The sequence below is a fragment of the Littorina saxatilis genome, linkage group LG2 (assembly GCF_037325665.1).
Source record: "Littorina saxatilis isolate snail1 linkage group LG2, US_GU_Lsax_2.0, whole genome shotgun sequence".
Taxonomy (NCBI): domain Eukaryota; kingdom Metazoa; phylum Mollusca; class Gastropoda; order Littorinimorpha; family Littorinidae; genus Littorina; species Littorina saxatilis.
The window spans coordinates 37,756,091-37,776,107 of NC_090246.1; the positions used below are offsets into that span (position 1 = coordinate 37,756,091).

The following is a 20,017-nucleotide window of genomic DNA, read 5'->3' on the forward strand; positions in this document are numbered from 1 at the left end:
GGAGCAGCCACTAGATTGCCAATTTTAAAGTCTTAGGTATGACCCGTCCGGGGTTCGAACCCACGACCTCCCAATCACGGGGCGGACGCCGTAACACTAGGCCAACCGTGACGGGGAGAGAATGCAAGTTTCCAGTACAAAGGACTTAACATTTCTTACATACTGCTTGACTAAAATCTTTACAAAAATTGACTATATTCTATACAAGAAACACTTAAGGGTAAAAGGAGAAACAGAATCCGTTAGTCGCCTCTTACGACATGCTAGGGAGCATCGGGTAAATTCTTCCCCCTAACCCGCTGGGGGTGATGGGGCGATTCATCGGCTTCGTGGCCTACTGCATTTGTACCACCAAACTAAACTAAACTTGCTTTAAAATTATCTGAAATTTCATGGGTGTCATGCTTGAAATTCATTACTTAAGTCGGGATCAAGTTTTTTGGTTTTTTTTTACAATTTACAAGTAAAGTAACGGTGTTCTATTTTGTTTCTCAGTCACTCTTTTATGGGATGATCATTTCAGGTGCACTCACGTGGTCGTGCATGTTCGGTTTGGGGAGCTGGAGGAGACGAAGAAGTGAACTCGAAAAAGCTTTTGGTACTATGAGATGCATGAATTCATATTCAATGATTCATAACTGCTGTTTTCAACTGCAATGATCAAAGGGACCAACAGAAAGTGGTAGTTATGAAAAGATGAATTGCATAAAATATGGATTAATACAAAATTACCAGCTGTTTGAATAAGTTCGAGTGGTCGAGTGCAACACCGGTCTTACTTACAAACCAAAGGCTAACTAATATTTTACACCTGAATACACAAGCACCCAGAGAGAGAACCACTTAATGTCCTCATGCGAAGACACTAAACAAACAAATCATAAGCCAAGTGAACAAGCTTGCGTTTCTCACATCATTCTCACTATACGCACACAACACATGCACTGCTCATACTTCTCAAACACAGCAGCATAGACCATCCTCAACATTTATTAACATCCCCAACATTAATTAACACTGGAGGCGAAGTTGGTTGCATTTTTTTCACTTTTCTTCTTCACAGTCATGAATCGACCTTGACAGTTTTTTTCATCACAAGACAGCGTTTTCTTAGCGTGCTGCCATGGACACCTGCCAGACTCGGATGAGTTTGTCGCTGTATCCAGCAAAGAGCGTCTGTCCGTCAGCAGACCAGGCCAGGGACAAGCACATTGGTGGCTCACGTCCGTGACCAGCTGTCATCACGTCGGGTTTCAGCTCATCCACGATCACCTTGCCTTCCAGATCCTATATTGAAAGAGAATACCATTAGTGACTGATCGCTGATGGAACAGCACCGTACTGTGCACAAAGTGACAACTCAGACAAGTGTCTCCCTGTTTTTCTACTTCCATCCATCTTCTCTTACCCTGACCTAATATCTGCCAGGGAAAAGTTTAAAGTACTTGTTTTCAAAGAAACAAGACCAAGAAAAAAGCCCAAATGGCACAGGCAGACCCATTAGCATGACTATATGACAGAAATTAATATGTAAATCGCCGTGAGCTCTTGTGAGAAACGGCGATTAATAAATGTCCATTATTATTATTATTTATATTTCCCCCATCGACAAGACAATTAACATTTCCTTTTTTTTCTTCTTTTTTGTTGTTGCAGGAAACTGGCTTAAATTGTAATAAACGACAGCATCATGAAACATGTCTACTCTCAATTCAACTGCTAAATCACAAACACTTAATTTATTATAATATTATTGATTGCCAATGTATGGTCTCCAGTTACATCAAATCACTCAGGGGGTAGTGAAGTATGAACTGCAGACCAACGTCACTTTTGCACTTTCGTGAAGATGGCACATTTAGAAAAATGGACACCGCAGGAAAATGCTTTCCATCAGTTAGCAATCTCTACGTCTTGGAGCAGGTGGTTGGGGAATGCTTCTAATGCGGTGCCTTTTGCAGATAAAGCCAGTTACCATGCTTGCTATCGAACAGCGTAAGGTTTTAAAAAAAACATGGGAGCCATCATTAAACAAGAAGAGCAAACGCTCGATCGAGTCACTTTCGCAGTTCTGAATATTATATGAGGCATCAGATGGACAGGAAGAAATTGCTATTCACAACACAATGAGTCACGTTCACATAAAATTTGAGCCCGGTCACTTTTATAGTTTCCGAGAAAAGCCCAACGTTAAGTTGTGTGTTGCCGAACAGAAAAGGCTAGTTATCTCCCTTGTTTTTCTGATAACGTTCGTAAAAGGCTACAGATGTAAATACTTTGATGTAAAGAATAATCCTACAAAGTTTCAATCACATCCGATGAACTTTGTCAAAGATATAAAATGTCTAATTTTTCCTTTGACGCTGACCTGTGACCTTGAAAAAGGTCAAAGGTCAACGAAACCATCGTTAAAGTGTAGAGGTCATTGGAGGTCACGACTAAACAAAATATGAGCCCGATCGCTTTGATAGTTTCCGAGAAAAGTCCAACGTTAAGGTGGTGTCTACGGCCGGCCGGCCGGCCGGACAGACTAACACTGACCGATTACATAGAGTCACTTTTTCTCAAGTGACTCAAAAACATAGCGCACTTGCTCTGAAAAAGCAATAGTTATTCAATCAATCAATGCCTTCCCAAAACCATTCCACCATTCTCCCCCCCCCCCCCCCCCCCCCCAACTTTTTCTTTGTGACAGTCTACAGCTGCCACACAACCTCAAATATCTTTGATTGATTAAACCAAACAAGTTCTTTCTGTATTTCACCAGCATGACGACTTACCCAGATCTTGATGGAGGGTCCTGTGGCGGCACAGAGCCAGTAGCGGTTGGGGGAGAAGCACATGGCACGGATGCCAGCACCGCCGTCCAGGGTGTACAGGTGCTTGCCCTCGTTCAGATCCCACAACATGGCCTGTCCGTCCTGGCAAACACAACACATTATTTTGTCACACAATGTCTTCAATGAAACACACACACAGAAGTTGAATTTCACAGAGGAAACCCTGAATTAGCCATATTTGCGATACATATTCTGAAAATTTTGCATTCTGCGGAATTTGCACTAAACCGCTATTGTTTTGTGACGGGAATGCCGTCAACACGATAAAGTTTGCAGCAGCAAAGGCAGTCCAGAATAGAATCTGGATTGTCATTGCAAATGCCAGCTTTTCCCCGTATGTCATAATGCATGAGAACGATGTAGTTAGGATTTCCGTAAGGAACGAGTTGTAGTTTCGTTATGGGTGATAGCCGCCATGTTGTTTTATCAGCGAGTTAGATGCTGGGAATAAGACGAAAAGTTAACAAACCTGTTATTGTAGCGTTAGTGAATAGTTGAACGTTTTAAGCAGTAGGAGAAGTTATAATAAATATGTTCCCGGGTCATTAGAGCCCGTTTTAAAGCTCGGTAGGAGACACGATCGGCTTAGCGACCGATGAAAGTTGTGTTCTAAAGAACAACGGTCTGCCGACCGGAGCAGACGAAATGTTGATCTAATGGGCAATTGAAGCTCTTTTGAATAGAATAAAATTGTAGAGCAAGCAAGTGTATTGAAATGTTAATGAAACGATGTCTGCGGACATCGTAATTGTAGGGAAAGTAGGGATAATGAGGGATTATGTTTTACTGCGGATGATTCCGCGAGAGAGTCGGCCATTGTTGCTAATTTAGCCAATGCGAAACATCAGGACATTATTTTAGAGTTACTAGGTTAGAAGGGGTATAAAAGATCGGAGCGCAGAAAGGTCGTTAGGTTTTGCAGGATAAATTTGACAGAGTAGGGTAAATTGCTAGCAGTAAAGAATCTTGTGATTCTCTTTCATTCAAATAGGCAGAGTAGGAGTACGATTAGTTTCAAAGGACGATCATCACCACTCGGGCCAGTCGAATTGTCTGGTTCCGAGCGATCCAAAAGTTAGGTTAGGAGAAAAATCGTCGTAGACAGATAGAAACTAAAACAAATCGGACCTGGTAGGTCCGACAAACTTAGATAGATAGGCGACAGTAAAACTACTGGACGTACGCGTGCGTTTGTTAAACCCATTGCAGTCGGGTTAGACAGCGTACAGTACGTTCATAAATAGGAGTAGAACTTTGAGCATAGGGACTAAAATATCGTCGACGAGATAAGGGCCGAGGCCTGGGTCTCTCGATGATCAAACTTTAGCAATAAGGAGTCTCAGACTATCCATTTAATAATTCCGTAGCCTGGTGAGGAAAGAACTGTTCTTCCGTTTGCAGCCAGGAAAAATAAGTAGCATCCACATCGAAATTCTAGACACCCAAAGTTAGCTAGATAGGGAACAAATATATCCTGTATGGGATCAAGGATTAGTTAGCTAGGCGTCAGACTGCAGAACCTCATCTTAGATAGATTCGGGGGTTGGGAGAATAGGTAATTTTAGATAACATCTTACTTGAACGAAAGCGTGTGCCTGTAAGGTGAATTTTGTATCATGTAATTTGTACTTGACTTACCATTTTATGCTGGTCGTTTGACCGTTTTGATAAATAAACCTGCTCGAAATATTACAACCCATGTGTGGACTCCCTTTATGTTTGATCTATGTTCAAGTTGATTGAGTTCCTGTTCAGTTCATAGAATTAAGTGTTGACCAGTCAAGCCGGAATCTTAGGAAAAGCAAAGAGATAGCAATAGACTAGGGTTAGATTTGCATTGCACTAGGAGATAGGGAAAAACACAACGCGAGGTAACATCATAAAAGAAAAATAACATCAACTGCATGCACTAGTCTGCAACGCTGGGCAGAGAGAAACATATAGGCAAATTTATCTCTCTCTGTTCCTCTTTACAACTTTTACTAGTTCTCGCCGGCAATTAGCTTAGAAACAACAACATAGTAAGCTGTAGAATTAGGAGAACTGCCACAGTTTTATCCTTTTTTATAAAAAAAAAAGTTCTGAAATAACAAGGAACTCAAATAGAGTTCACTTTCCAATCTGTCAGTAGGATCTGACAAACTAAGCAGACTCTTCAATTGTTCAAGTCAACTGGAATTTCTGCGCGAAACATGGGAGGTAGAATAATTTTGTACATGTAATGCACTTTGTAGTTCTTCCTCTCAATGACTAAGTGGTTACTTCCCTTTGCACATGGTCAGAAATACAGTTGAGACATCCACAAATCTTAAATCAGGTCTGAACAGCGAGTGGGTCTTAAATGGAGGTACATATACAGATTTAACCTTTTCCCTGCCTGTAAGACGTCAACTGAAGTCCTACGTAAAGTGCATCCCCAGTGCCTATAGGACGTCTTGCTTTATTCTGACTTTTCCTGCATCCGTATCTGGATCAAAAGTAGTAAGCTTCTTCAAACAGTTAGCGGAAACCGTTGCGATGGTTTAATTTAGAAGGAATTGCGAGGTACGTCATAGGGAAAGCTATTTTTTCCGATTGCTGATTTGCTGCTGGCTGCTCAGAGAGGAGTTTTTCAACTGCGTGTAAAAACAATGGTGTCGCACGCTTCGCCACAGCAGCCATGTGGTTCTACACAGACAACGTACACCACTTTGCAAGCTCTGCAGCTGATTATGGAAGATGAGGGAACTAGTTCTGATATTGATTTGCAGTCAGATGATTCTTTAGAGCACGAGGATGATTGTGACAGCGAGTATGATGTTGATATGCGGCAGTTACTCGAGCGACTTCAGGAACCCGATGCTGTGAAGTCAGACTCGCAGGTAGAAAACGCAGAACCAACAGACAGGTAACTAATGAAACAATACTATTCACAGTAGATGCAGTTTGAATCCAGATTCAGAATTCTCATTCATTTTCCTAAAAAAAATATAACATGTGCTAAGCTAACTTAATTAGGTTGTGTGCTAGAATTTTTTTTTAATTTATTACCGTTCCAACCTCAAAATATCCTGGCACTGGGTATGCACTTAATTGTTTACTGGCAGCGAAAGGGTTAACAGAAAATGTGGAAAACCAAAGTCTTAAAAGGTGTATTTCTTCTGTATTCTTTTTCAAGCACAACAAGAGCACACAGGAATTGGCCTGATAATGTGCCGAGTTTTGCCTTTTTCAAACATCTACACGTCAAGGTCTTCCTTGTCAAACTACATACAAGACTACAACACAATGACAAACGCTCAGCTTAACAGGTATAAAACTTTGAAAGTTAGTTCATGCAAGTGTGTATGGGATAGAGAACCCACAGCAACCTCCAGATTTATTCCAGTATGAGGTCACACTGAATGAATCTCAAAATATTTACATTTTTTTCCAGTGCGACATCGTTAGCTCGGGGCTATTTCTGGCAAATAACCACACCCACTGTGCACCTAAAACACACGCAGTACCCTCCACACTAACGCATGGTCACGTTCTCTGACCAGGAAAGTTCAACATCAAGAGACTTACCATGCCACCAGAAGCACAGAGGGATCCATCAGGAGACACAGTGACGGTGTCCAGGGGCTGGGTGTGGCCAAAGTGGTTAGTTTTGAGCTTGCAGTTGGTCAGGTTCCACACCTGACAGAGGAAAAATACATACAGGCTTAACTCACTTAAAGCCCAAGTCCGTCTCAATTGGTTCAAAGAACGATTTAAATCTTCTAATGAAAAAAGCAGTTCTAACCTCATCGAACACACTTGCAATAGCATTTAATAGCATTCAATGACACAGTTCGTTTGAATGGCCATTTAGCTCGCGTAAACCAAACACCTGTTTTCGTGGTTTATCTAACCCCTGAGCCACCATGAACCCGTGTCTAGCGCCAAAACGAGGCCCGTCCGATTGTCTTACAGAGAATCCGGCTGGCCACGCATTCTTTGAAAATTGCTCGCTCTTTACAGAGGGCACTTAGGATGTTCTCAAGCGTTGAATGTTTAAACGAAAGGGTGTTTGTACTGTGTGTACAAGCCTGGCAGTGTCTGTGACCAGAAACTGATGGTTTACGGGAAGCTGAGTGTGCTTTTAACCAGACCTGCCAGCGTAACACTTCAGTGCAATAAGAAGCAGATTGTGCGAGCATAGCAATTTTGTGTGCGACAGAACAGCGTAGCAATCTCTTAAAACGTAACATGCTACGCTGAAAGCATAACGATTAGCGGCTCTGTACAGTGGAACCTCCCTTTTGATACCTGAAAAAATCTGGGGAAATCATGTCTTCAAAAGGAAGAGTTTTAGAATGGATGTAAATTTACAGGGATTATGAACCAAAAATCTGAAAAACCAAGGACTTTATATGATGGAAGTCCTAGACTTACATTGGGAGTTCCACAATTGATGTGTAAGTTTGTGAATTATGAGTCTACTGCTCGCTGATCCAACATAATAGCTCTGATTAACATAAACAAGTTTTGAGGGGACAGATTTTTAACCCCTCCCTGTACATTCTCTTTTTTGAAAGGTATAACAGTAAATCATGTACATTAATAAATTGCAGGTGTTCAGTTTCTAAAGAGAAAAAAGTGATTAGATCAAAATTTTCAAAGGGATTAATTCCTGAAGTGACGCCCTACCTAGCACTAAAACCCAGGGCAAACAAATTCTCAATGCAGGAACTTCTTTGTTCAACAAATACATTCCTCTGGACTTTTGGTAAATGCCAAACACATAGCGAGACCGCAACTTCAAACATGAAATTACAACTCACCTTCACGATGCGGTCCCATCCGCATGACACAATGATTGGGTTCTGGGCGTTGGGGGAGAAACGAACACATGAAACCCAGTCCTTGTGCTGATCTTCCTATTGACAAGAAACAAAACCAGTAAGATTAAAAACTATCACTTATGATACATAATTGCAGGATGTTTGTTTCACAAAGTCAATACTAAGTTAATGTATGGGTTGTAATCATCAAGTACACAGCCATCATCCACCCGGAAAAGTCACATACACACTAACCTTTTATCTCAAAATAACAGCACATGCAAACTTACATTTGCCACATGGAAAGAAGAAGAAATTCACATCTCTACAGATTGTATAACTAAACCGATCATTGTAGTCCCATCAACAATGCTTTACAAGAGAATACATTAGAATAGTAACTTAGATTATATGGGATTTTCAAAAATGACAAACTAAAAACTGATTGTGTTTTCAAAGAAGATTCTAATGAAGGATCTACACTACAAAGCATTTAACTCACAGCATTCAAAAACAAGAAGGGCAAAGCCCATACGACTCACATGCTTGACCTTGACCTTTACATGACCTTGACCTCCAGGGTCAAATAACTAAACCTAGCAATGACATCATACACTAAGAACTGCTTTACACATTTTTCCTACCAAAATACATGTGACCTTGACCCAAGGTCAAGGTCATCCAAGGTCATGCAACACAAAGCTGTTAATTCAAGACATAGGAAGTACAATGGTGCTTATTGGCTCTTTCTACCATGAGATATGGTCACTTTTAGTGGTTCACTACCTTATTTTGGTCACATTTCATAAGGGTCAAAGTGACCTTGACCTTGATCATATGTGACCAAATGTGTCTCATGATGAAAGCATAACATGTGCCCCACATAATTTTTAAGTTTGAAACAGTTATCTTCCATAGTTCAGGGTCAAGGTCACTTCAAAATATGTATACAATCCAACTTTGAAGAGCTCCTGTGACCTTGACCTTGAAGCAAGGTAAACCAAACTGGTATCAAAAGATGGGGCTTACTTTGCCCTATATATCATATATAGGTGAGGTATTCAATCTCAAACACTTCAGAGAAAATGGGAAAAATGTGAAAAATAGCTGTTTTTTTAGACATTTATGGCCCCTGCGACCTTGACCTTGAAGCAAGGTCAAGATGCTATGTATGTTTTGGGGGCCTTATCATACACCATCTTGCCAAATTTGGTACTGATAGACTGAATAGTGTCCAAGAAATATCCAACGTTAAAGTTTTCCGGACGTCCCCGTACGGACGGGGGGGACGGACGGACGACTCGGGTGAGTACATAGACTCACTTTTGCTTCGCATGTGAGTCGAAAACAAACATTCATATTAAATATCATCCCCCGCCCACAAACATGAACATGTTTTGTTACTGCATTATTCAAATATAAATATATAGATTATACACAAAACCTTCCCTCAAAACACTAACATTTCCTACTGCATTATTCGCAAACCTGCCCAATTAAACAAAGTTTTGTGGCCTTACCTGCACGGTGTATTTGCAGACACCCAAAGTATTCCACAGCTTGATGGTCTTGTCCCGTGAGCCAGACACGATCTGACGGTTGTCAGCAGAGAAGGCAACACTCATCACATCCTTCTCGTGACCAACAAAACGACGGGTCGTCTTGCAGCTGAAAGCAACAACTTAGGGTTCATATGCTGACAAATATGGTGACAGTGAGGTATGTTCAGATATAGCCTTTCTTTCTTTATTTATTTGGTGTGTAACGTCGTTTTCAACCACGAAGGTTATATCGCGACGGGGAAAGGGGGGAGATGGGATCGAGCCACTTGTCAATTGTTTCTTGTTCACAAAAGCACTAATCAAAAATTTGCTCCAGGGGCTTGCAACGTAGTACAATGTATTACCTTACTGGGAGAATGCAAGTTTCCAGTACAAAGGACTTAACATTTCGTACATACTGCTTGACTAAAATCTTTACAAAAATTGACTATTCTATACAAGAAACACTTAACAAGGGTAAAAAGAGAAACAGAATCCATTAGTCGCCTCTTACGACATGCTGGGGAGCATAGGGTAAATTCTTCCCCCTAACCCGCGGGGGATAGATATAGCCTCTTGTAAATGAAGTCACATACCAAAAGAAGGATGAACATTTCGCGACTCATTCATGTTATGATGTTGCGCTATAAAAATTCTCATTTATTATTATTATTATTAAGTGTGACAATAAAGCTAACCTGGGGCTACATCTGGATGTTGCCAACAATGCAGTTAGCGTTTCTTCAATGCATGCATAGGCCTGTAGCAATTGCAGGCCCAAACGGCTCTGCTCTAGTAGAGCAAGCTTCCCCAATGATGTGCACTCTCATATTGCAGGACTTCTTGTTTCATATTAAAAGCAATGTTACAAATGTGTCGGTTTATAATCACAGAGTGCATTGGGGTAATTCTTCTTCTTCTTCGGCGTTCGTGGGCTGAAACTCCCACGTACACTCGTGTTTTTTGCACGAGTGGAATTTTACGTGTAACCGTTTTTACCCCGCCATTAAGGCAGCCAATTGGGGTAATAAGTGACTTCCATATGTTGCTGCTCACTGTTCATCTGCCAAAACTAAGAGTCTGTGGTGCTTAAAATAGCAAGTTTTGTCCTGTTGCAGGCACACATAACTTTTGTTAATAATTATTTATTTAAAAAATCAGCATAATTCTAACCCAAAGGAGCTTCCACAATAACAAAATATCTGTCTAATGTAACAAACTGTATCACAAATTCATACACAAACAAGAAGATTTGTTTGTTTGTTTATTTGTTGCTTAACGTCCAGCCGACTACGCAGAGCCATATCAGGACGAGGAAGGGGGGGATGAAGGGGGCCACTTGTCAAGCGATTCCTGTTTACAAATGCACTAACCCATTACTTGTGTCCCAGCAGGCTTTAGTAAAACTAAATTAATACCTACTGGAAGATTACCAGTTTCCAGTATGTTAAAATAGGCTTAACCTATCTACTGCTGGACTTACATCAGAACACTAACAGATTAAACTATACATGAATCGCGAGACAAGCGGCAAGAGAAGAGATTTTTGGAAAAAATACAGGTGAATGAGCAAGAAGGCAGAAAAAAGAAAAGAATTCATGAAGAAAAAGAGAGCATGACAGGAAAGAGGAACCAAAAATCTACCTAACAGCAAACTAGAAAGCTCCTGCGGTTCCAAAAACAGGAGGGGCCTTTAATTTCATAACCGCAGTGCCCCACTGCGGGACACAAACAAGAGCAAACGCTCGATCGAGTCACTTTCGCAGTTCTGAATATTATATGAGGCATCAGATGGACAGGAAGAAATTGCTATTCACAACACAATGAGTCACGTTCACATAAAATTTGAGCCCGGTCACTTTTATAGTTTCCGAGAAAAGCCCAACGTTAAGTTGTGTGTTGCCGAACAGAAAAGGCTAGTTATCTCCCTTGTTTTTCTGATAACGTTCGTAAAAGGCTACAGATGTAAATACTTTGATGTAAAGAATAATCCTACAAAGTTTCAATCACATCCGATGAACTTTGTCAAAGATATAAAATGTCTAATTTTTCCTTTGACGCTGACCTGTGACCTTGAAAAAGGTCAAAGGTCAACGAAACCATCGTTAAAGTGTAGAGGTCATTGGAGGTCACGACTAAACAAAATATGAGCCCGATCGCTTTGATAGTTTCCGAGAAAAGTCCAACGTTAAGGTGGTGTCTACGGACGGCCGGACGGCCGGCCGGCCGGACAGACTAACACTGACCGATTACATAGAGTCACTTTTTCTCAAGTGACTCAAAAACTATTTTGATCGACCCGCCAGGGGTGAGAACAATGCCTCAGATTTTTAAAAAAAAGTATGTGTTGGTGACCAAAAACAGAGGCCTGAGAAGAACACTGTGTCTGTAACAATAGACGATTTTTGGAAATAGGTTGGTATGGGTTGCGGAAGTTACCTTTTCTTGCCAAACCTCTGCCAAACATGGGAGGGGCCAATCACAAGTGAGGGGAGTGTCGGAAACACTTTAGCGAGGTGTGTGTCAAAAACACGTGGACGGGAGCTTGTGTTACCGACACTACCCTCACTAGCAATTGGCCCCAACTAGTCCAGGGATGTCGTTAGGCGTCGGACATCGGACATTTATTGATGAAAATCCCCAAATGTCCGATTCACATTGCCGCATGTCGGTCAGATGTCATATCGTTTTAGCCTGAGCGTGGTCATTGTCCGATATGTACTCCATTCCTTCGGACAGCGCGATATTCGTTAATTTTCATTTCAAGATACAAATCTTCTAAAAGACCGAACGCTCTCGTGTTCAGCTGACACTGAAGTTGCCAGTGCCGCGTGCGGATCTTTTGTTTTGTCGGGAATTCCCGAACCGTTTGCGGTATGCGCCGTTTGGGTATTTATAACCGTCTCGGTGCAGCGCACTGATCTAAAAATAGTGGATTATTTTTAGAATAGATCAGTGCATGCTACAGGAGTACGGGAGACAACTCCAGCGGCTCTGAAGTTGTTCATGTTGGTTTCTTTGAAACAAAACAAATACATTATACGCTCACTGTGTTGATGTATTTACTATATTATGTGTGTGTTCTACAGCGCGGGCGTGTGGGTGTGTGTGTGCGCATGACTTTGGAACAATTCCCAGACCCGTTTACCCTAAACCTGAGGCAAGAGTACTTTTTCAAAAAGTTAAGTGTATTTTTCAAAAAGTTGGTGTACTTTGCAAGCAAAGCCATATGGGCTAGGCAAAACGTACGCCGTGGGTGCAAACGTGTTTGTGTAAGAATAGCATGTCTTGTGAACATCTTCAGAATTTAACTCCTTCAGATACAACAGGGATAAAACAATTTTATTTACCTGTCAGTTTATAACATTATAACCAGTGTCTTCCAAGCAGATTGATAATGAAAAGATGAAGTTCGTGAAATAACATCTGCGGTTGACAGTCGCAAGTTCATTTTTACAATCATCTCAGAAAACAGTCAGACATGAGACCAGCAAATGTTCCAAAAGTAGGAAAGTAAGCCGGGGTCCAGGGGCCGCATAGGCCCCCGGTAGGGGGTTCAGGGGGGCAAAGCCCCCCTGACGGAAAATGAATGTTAGAATTATAAAGGCCATTTTGGGGCCTCTCCTGATAGCAAAAAATTAGATCATGCCTTTTTAAAAAACTATAAAAACCACAAGAATAATATGTTTTAGCATTTTACAACAAAAGTGTAATTTATAACAATCACACACACACAAAACTTACTTGAAAACTTTCAGAACCAACACATTTTTTCCACCAAGTCCGTATTTCACCAAGCAGTGGCCGTTGTCGCACCACGTGCACACGGCCTGACCGGGAATGGATATCTTGGCGATACTGTCGCCAATGAGCTGGCGCCTTTCTTTCTTGTTGATAATGACAGTCACTTCTTCTGACAGCCAGTTGGCTTTCCACTTGTTTTTCACACTTTGGTCGTCGATCGTAAGAGCTTCCACAGCCGACAAAACAATACGGAATCCAGACGCCATGATGCTACCTTTTTCACCTTCGGCGTTTGGAGATCGGCAGCCAATCAAAACAACCCGCAAACCGCCATCGGTGAATAATTAGGCCTAGGCGATAATCGTCGGAGATCGACAGCCAATCAAACGCGACCCATGATACTGCTATGGGTTCACGCGAGTGCTGGGGTGGGAATGCACTGACTTCAGACGCAGACAGCTTCAGCTGAACGGTTCATACCACCACCCCCCCCCCCTTTTTTTTCTCAACGAATTTGCATCGATCTCAAGAATGGTCTGTGAGCTAAGGAAAATATCGGAATTCCGATAAAATTCGGACCAGTCCCATGTCTGAACATTGCTTCAGCACGGACTACAGCCTTTTGTTCTGGCAGGATTTGCTTTGCGGGAATTAATCTAATAATTCCTTGGCAGCTTTCAGCGGATTTCTTTGCAGCAACCTTGTCCATGTGAGTTTTGGAACTGCAGTGTCGTTTTTCCCATAGTAGACTCCACAATTCCTGGCTCTTTCTTATATTTCTCCAAGAAAATCTGCTGCTTCTGCTGTTTAGACTTGGTACAGTCATCCGAAACTGGCACATTTTACCGCTTCATTTTGCCACGATTGTCCAGACGATCGCACGTGCCAACAACTGAACAAGGTTTCCACAGCTGAAGACTCGCTGTCATAGTTATCTCCCTTCGACCGAAACCGGTATCAGTTGTACCATCCCGTAATCAGCACACCAACACCGGAAAACGTATTCTAGACTTTTTCTTATGCGTATTTTGTGCGTGTGTCGCGTATGGATAATAATTTGGCGTACAAAATACGCCCAAATCGTACTGGTAAACAGGTCTGAATTCCATGGAATGTTATAAGCTGTTTGGCGCAAATTCATGTCCTATTAAACTTTCTGAAAGCGGTCAAATGTCCTATTGATGCTGAAGAACTCAGGACATTTGTCCTATAGGTATGAATTTGTAGCAACATCCCTGCTAGTCCAATGTCTGGCAGAGGTTTCGCAAAAAAAGTCACTCTCCCACAACACAACAGTTCTTTTTGGAATTTTGTCTATTGCAGGCCCAAGTTGTTTGGCTCCTATTCCTAATCAAGTAAGCTTCTCTTAAGGATGTGCACTCTCATAATTGCAGGACTTTTTGTTTCATATTGAAATCAATGTTACAAATGTGTCGGTTTATAATCACTGAGTGCATTGGGGTATTAAGTAGCTTCTGTTATGTTGCTGCTCTCTGTACATGTGCCAAAACAAAGAGCTTGTGGTGCTCAAAATAGCAAGTATTGTCCTTAGGCAGACACACAGAATTTTTTGTATTACTAATTATTTACAAAAGCAGCATAATTCTTGCCCCACGGAGATTCCACAAAAACACACAATGTGTCTAACAAGAAGAGCAAACGCTCGATCGAGTCACTTTCGCAGTTCTGAATATTATATGAGGCATCAGATGGACAGGAAGAAATTGCTATTCACAACACAATACAGATGTAAATAATTTGACGTAAAGAATAATCCTATAAAGTTTGAATCAAATCCGATGAATAGTTTCAGAGATATGATATTTCAATTTTTTTCCTTCAAGACATACCTGTGACCTTGAAAAAGGTCAAAGGTCACCAAAGCAGACGTCAAAGTGTAGAGGTCACTGGGAGTCACGTTCACATAAAATTTGAGCCCGGTCACTTTTATAGTTTCCGAGAAAAGCCCAACGTTAAGTTGTGTGTTGCCGAACAGAAAAGGCTAGTTATCTCCCTTGTTTTTCTGATAACGTTCGTAAAAGGCTACAGATGTAAATACTTTGATGTAAAGAATAATCCTACAAAGTTTCAATCACATCCGATGAACTTTGTCAAAGATATAAAATGTCTAATTTTTCCTTTGACGCTGACCTGTGACCTTGAAAAAGGTCAAAGGTCAACGAAACCATCGTTAAAGTGTAGAGGTCATTGGAGGTCACGACTAAACAAAATATGAGCCGGATCGCTTTGATAGTTTCCGAGAAAAGTCCAACGTTAAGGTGGTGTCTACGGACGGCCGGCCGGACGGCCGGCCGGACAGACTAACACTGACCGATTACATAGAGTCACTTTTTCTCAAGTGACTCAATAAAATGCTTATTACTTAAAACAGGTAGTGCTATCTCAAAGCCTAAATTTGAGCATGCCCATTGTTCTCAGACTCAGGACAATAGGTCAGCTGGACATACACTAAAAATGTGTATAGGTTCTGGTGAACTGGCTAGAAAAAATAATTCCGTCAGAATACTCCCATTTATATGTAAAAACTATCTCAGCCGACCGGCCGGGGTTGAGAACAATGCCTCAGATTTTTTTTAAAAGTATGTGTTGGTGACCAAAAACAGAGGCCTGAGAACAATACTGTGTCAGTAAATGTAACACGGGGGCAAAGCCCCCCAGACCCTGGACCCCAGGTTGTGCCCCCCCCCCTCTCTGGCTTAACTGCTCCGCCCCTATAATCTGTGTTCCTAAGACAATGATTGTATGTATTGGTGTTCCCCTCTTGAGCCTTGTGCTTCAATGACAATGTTAATTGCGGTGACTTTGTATGAGCCAAAATAATAGCCGAACATTTTCCAAGATGTCCTAAAGCTTTCTGACAGTTTCGGCCAAATGTCCTCACATGAAAATGTCTGGCAACCCCCCTGCAACACATATAAACCCAACAGTTATTTTCTGAATTTTTCTATAGCAGGCCCAAGATGTTTGGCTCCTATTCCTAATCAAGCAAGCTTCCCCCCAATGATGTGCACTCTCATAATTGCAGGACTTTTTGTTTCATTTTGAAATCAATGTTACAAATGTGTCAGTTTATAATCACAGAGTGCATTGGGGGTAACAAGTAGCTTCCATTATGTTGCTGCTCACTGCACATGTGCCAAAACTAAGAGCTTGTGGTGCTCAAAATAGTAAGTATTGTCCTGGGGCAGACACACATAATTTTTGTTGTTATTAATTATTTAGAAAAGCAGCATAATTATAGCTAGCCCCAAGGAGCCTCCACAAACACACAATATATTTCCATATGTGTAATGAAATGCTTATTACTTAAGCCACAATCAGGTTAGTGGTATCTAAAAAAAAGAAGAAGAGTCAAATGTCTAATTTCGAGCATGCCTATTAAATTGTCCATCAGGAAAAGGACATAATCGGTGTTCTCAGACTCAGGGCAATAGGTTAGCTGGACATTATCATACACTAAAATTGTGTATAGGTCCTGGTGAACTGGCTATAAAACATAGTTCCATTACAATACCTCCATTATGTTAAAAACTACCACAGATGAATGGCCGGGGGTGACAATACCTCAGATTTAAAAAAGTATGTGTCCGTGACCAAAAACAGAGACATGAGAACAACACTGTCTGTAATAAATGCGGACCCAAATCCTATTCCTAATCAAATAAGCTTCTCCAAAGGATGTGCACTCTCATAATTGCAGGACGCTCGTTTCATGCTGAATTCAATGCTAATAATGTGTCGGTTTGTAATCACCGAGTGCATTGCAGTAATCACTGGCTTCCATATATATATTGCTAATTACTGGGCATGTGCAAAGAGCTTGTGACGCTCAAAATGACAAACTATTGTACAGTGAGTCGAGCGACAGATAAATGCTAAGGCAACACTTATTTACTAAGAAAAACAGCCAAGAGATTCCTAAGTAATGCAACATCTGGCTAATGAACTTTTTAATCATAGGCTACCGGCAAACAGGCAATAATAGTGTCTTAATTAGTTAATATCAAACTTTCAGCATGTCTATTCAGTGTACAGGAGAAAAAAGCACCATGGCATAGTTACTATGCTCCAGAATAGAATTGCAGACACTCACTCAACCAGATCCCACAGACGCAGAGTCTTGTCCCAGGAGGCCGACAGAGCAAACTGGCCATCAGAAGAGAGCACCACATCGCTGACAAAGTGGCCATGGCCTGTCAGTGACTTGTATGGGACACCGTAGTTGGTCTCATCACGAGTCAGTTTCCACAGGATCAGAGACTTGTCTGAAAAAAGATCATGAAAATTAATACAAACTACAATACACAATGTAGTTCCAACAAACCAAAATGAAAAGTATAAAAAGATCCATGCATCAATCTTATTTTTGCACGATTTAGAATCAGTCCTGTGGAAATGCAGGGGTGTTACTAGACATTTTAATGTTGGGACATTTGGCCGAAACTGTCAGAAAGCTTTAGGACATCTTGGAAAATGCTCAGATTACACCAGAACACAATTTCATGGAGCATCCACACACACACTTAAAGCTGTGGTCTATTTATGACTTTCCGGGGCTACGAGGTTGAAAAATAGGGATACAATCATGTACAGAATTCTGTACAGCAAACGCTACCCAAAACCCCACCTATACGGAGTACCTTGAGAGCTTCAGTCAACGCTTGAATTTTGCAGGGATAACATCCGGTTTGCTCTCTCAAGACTGATCATATTTTATCTTCAAGAGAGACCAAGGGGAAAAAATAAATGCCCAGGCGAAGATTCGAACTCTAGACCTCGAGTCTCATGTCCTAACCACTAGGCTAATGCACCAATTGAGAAAAAGAAGGAAAAACATTGATATGAATTCATGTTATGTTATTCTTGAAGCAGCATGATTTATATCTCTATCAGCCCATTGTTCAGAAGTGAATACATGTATAACTATTTCTTAGATGTCTGGTTTCAACTGCGCAGAGCTTTGGAGAGATTCAATTACTGTTCTTGTCATTTTCTTGCATGTTGTAAATAGAGATATCGCAGCTATTTGCATGGCGCGAATGTCGTGTAGCATGACGGTGTAAACATGTACTGCGATTCCGTGAAACATGTTTGCAAATAAAGGCAAATTTTAATGTCAATGTTGACTTTTTTGCAACGCATGAATGGTAATTCAAGCGTAGAATGATATAAAATTATCAATTTTTTATCTTTGACAATACTGGTGAAGTGGCCTAGCGGTTACGACATCGGCCCCGAGGCCTTGAGTTCGAATCCCTGCCAAGTCGTTTATTTTTTCTGCTCGATCCTTCTTGACAATTAGGCCTATGCTCAGCTCTGCGAGAGCAAACCAGATGTTACCACTGCAAAATTCAAGCGTTGACTGAAGCTCTCAAGGTCATACACGCCGTATTGAGGTCTAACGAATGACGTATCACAACGTGCGCGGTCGTCCTTGGCGGTCAAGAAAGCCGCGGGCGCCGCCGCGATCATTGCGCAGACGACACGCAGGGATGTCGTTAGGCATCGTACATATAACGATGAAAATCCCCAAATGTCCGATTCACATTGCCGCATGTCGGTCTGATGTCCTATCGTTTTAGCCTGAGCGTGGTCATTGTCCGATATGTACTCCATTCCTTCGGACAGCGCGATATTCGTTAATTTTCATTTCAAGATACAAATCTTCTAAAAGACCGAACGCTCTCGTGTTCAGCTGACACAGAAGTTGCCAGTGCCGCGTGCGGATCCTTTCTTTTGTCGGGAATTCCTGAACCGTTTGCGGTATGCGCCGTTTGGTATAACCGTCTCGGTGCAGCGCACTGATCTAAAAATAGTGGATTATTTTTAGATCAGTGCATGCTACAGGAGACAACTCCGACTAAATTTGTCATCTGCTTTTGTTTTCGATACGAGACGAAGCACTGAATTATGCCGCTGAAAAAAAACTAAAGCCTGCAAAAGATCAGCATTAGATCAAACCGATCATTTTGTTTTTCAACTTTTATCCAAATCATGCAGTTTGTAATCAAAGTATGAGCTCTGAAGTTGTTCATGTTGGTTTCTTTGAAACTAAACAAATACATTATACGCACACTGTGTTGATGTATTTACAATATTATGTGTGTGTTCTACAGCGCGTGGGTGTGTGTGTACGTGTGTGTGTGGGCGCATGACTTTGGAACAATTCCATGGAATGTGTTATAAGCTGTTTGGCGCAAATTCATAATGTCCTATTACACTTTCTGAAAGAGGTCAAATGTCCTATTGATGCTGAAGAACTCAGGACATTTGTCCTATAGGTATGAATTTGTAGCAACATCCCTGGACACTTCTAGACCGCCAATATTTTTTGTGCGCATCACGTGCTCCACATAAATCGGCCGGAAACGAAGCAATTGGGAAACCTGGATAGGTGGGGTTTTGGCTGTACAGAAATCTGTACATGATTTTGTCCCTATTTTTCAACCTCGTAGCCCCAGAAAGTCATAAATAGACCACAGCTTTAATAGCACTTCGAGCATTCATTCTTTCAGTTTTAACTATTTGGTTGAGAAGGTTAAATCCCTCATCGTCATTTTCTCCAAAGACTGAGCCCTGCAGTCTAGTATGATTGTGACACAATATCACTGAATAACAACTGAGTGGTGAATTACACCTAACATGGACTTGGGGACAATAAAACCCTGATATCATATCCACTAATCCAGACATGCCCTTGTGATTAGTATAAGAAGCACAGAAAGCTACACATTTATGATCATGGAAATACAGTTCCCAGCTTGTCATGATCAGAATACAGTCAAGTTCACCAATATAATATAAATCATCCTCGTAAACCGGGACTATTGAAAGAAACTGCATGAAAACCCCTGTTCAATGGGAACTCTACCTCTGGAGGCGGACAAGATCGTGTCCGGATACTGAGGATTTGTCGCGATCTGCGTTACCCATCCACCATGGCCTTGGAGGGTACCCCTCAGGGTCATCTGTTCTTGCGACATTCTGGAAAATATTCGTCAACGTCCTCGATGAATTTCGATTTGCATTCACGGGGACGTGTTAGGCGGCCATGAAGTATGGTTTACGCCGGAAAAGGAAGGCC

At 41.4% G+C, this 20,017-nt stretch overlaps 1 protein-coding gene across 1 annotated transcript; it reads right to left on the reverse strand.

Annotated features, from left to right (window-relative positions):
* Positions 1–974: 974 nt before the first annotated feature.
* LOC138958917 (small ribosomal subunit protein RACK1-like) lies at positions 975–20,017 on the reverse strand. The gene is made up of 7 exons (XM_070330253.1): positions 19,805–20,017; positions 17,027–17,198; positions 9,148–9,295; positions 7,628–7,723; positions 6,390–6,500; positions 2,781–2,921; positions 975–1,287 (listed from the first exon to the last, which is right to left on the reverse strand). The coding sequence occupies exons 1-7, from the start codon at positions 19,914–19,916 to the stop codon at positions 1,111–1,113; spliced, it is 957 nt and encodes a 318-aa protein (XP_070186354.1). The 5' UTR covers positions 19,917–20,017; the 3' UTR covers positions 975–1,110.

Excerpts from the sequence above, each read along its gene's own strand:
- LOC138958917 (XM_070330253.1), bottom strand. The coding sequence starts at position 19,916 with ATGTCGCAAGAACAGATGACCCTGAGGGGTACCCTCCAAGGCCATGGT. Across the intron at positions 9,296-17,026 it reads CGTCTGTGGGATCTGGTTGA|CTGCAAGACGACCCGTCGTT; the intron begins GTGAGTGTCTGC and ends TGTTGCTTTCAG. Across the intron at positions 2,922-6,389 it reads TCTGTGCTTCTGGTGGCATG|GACGGACAGGCCATGTTGTG; the intron begins GTAAGTCTCTTG and ends TGTGTTTGCCAG.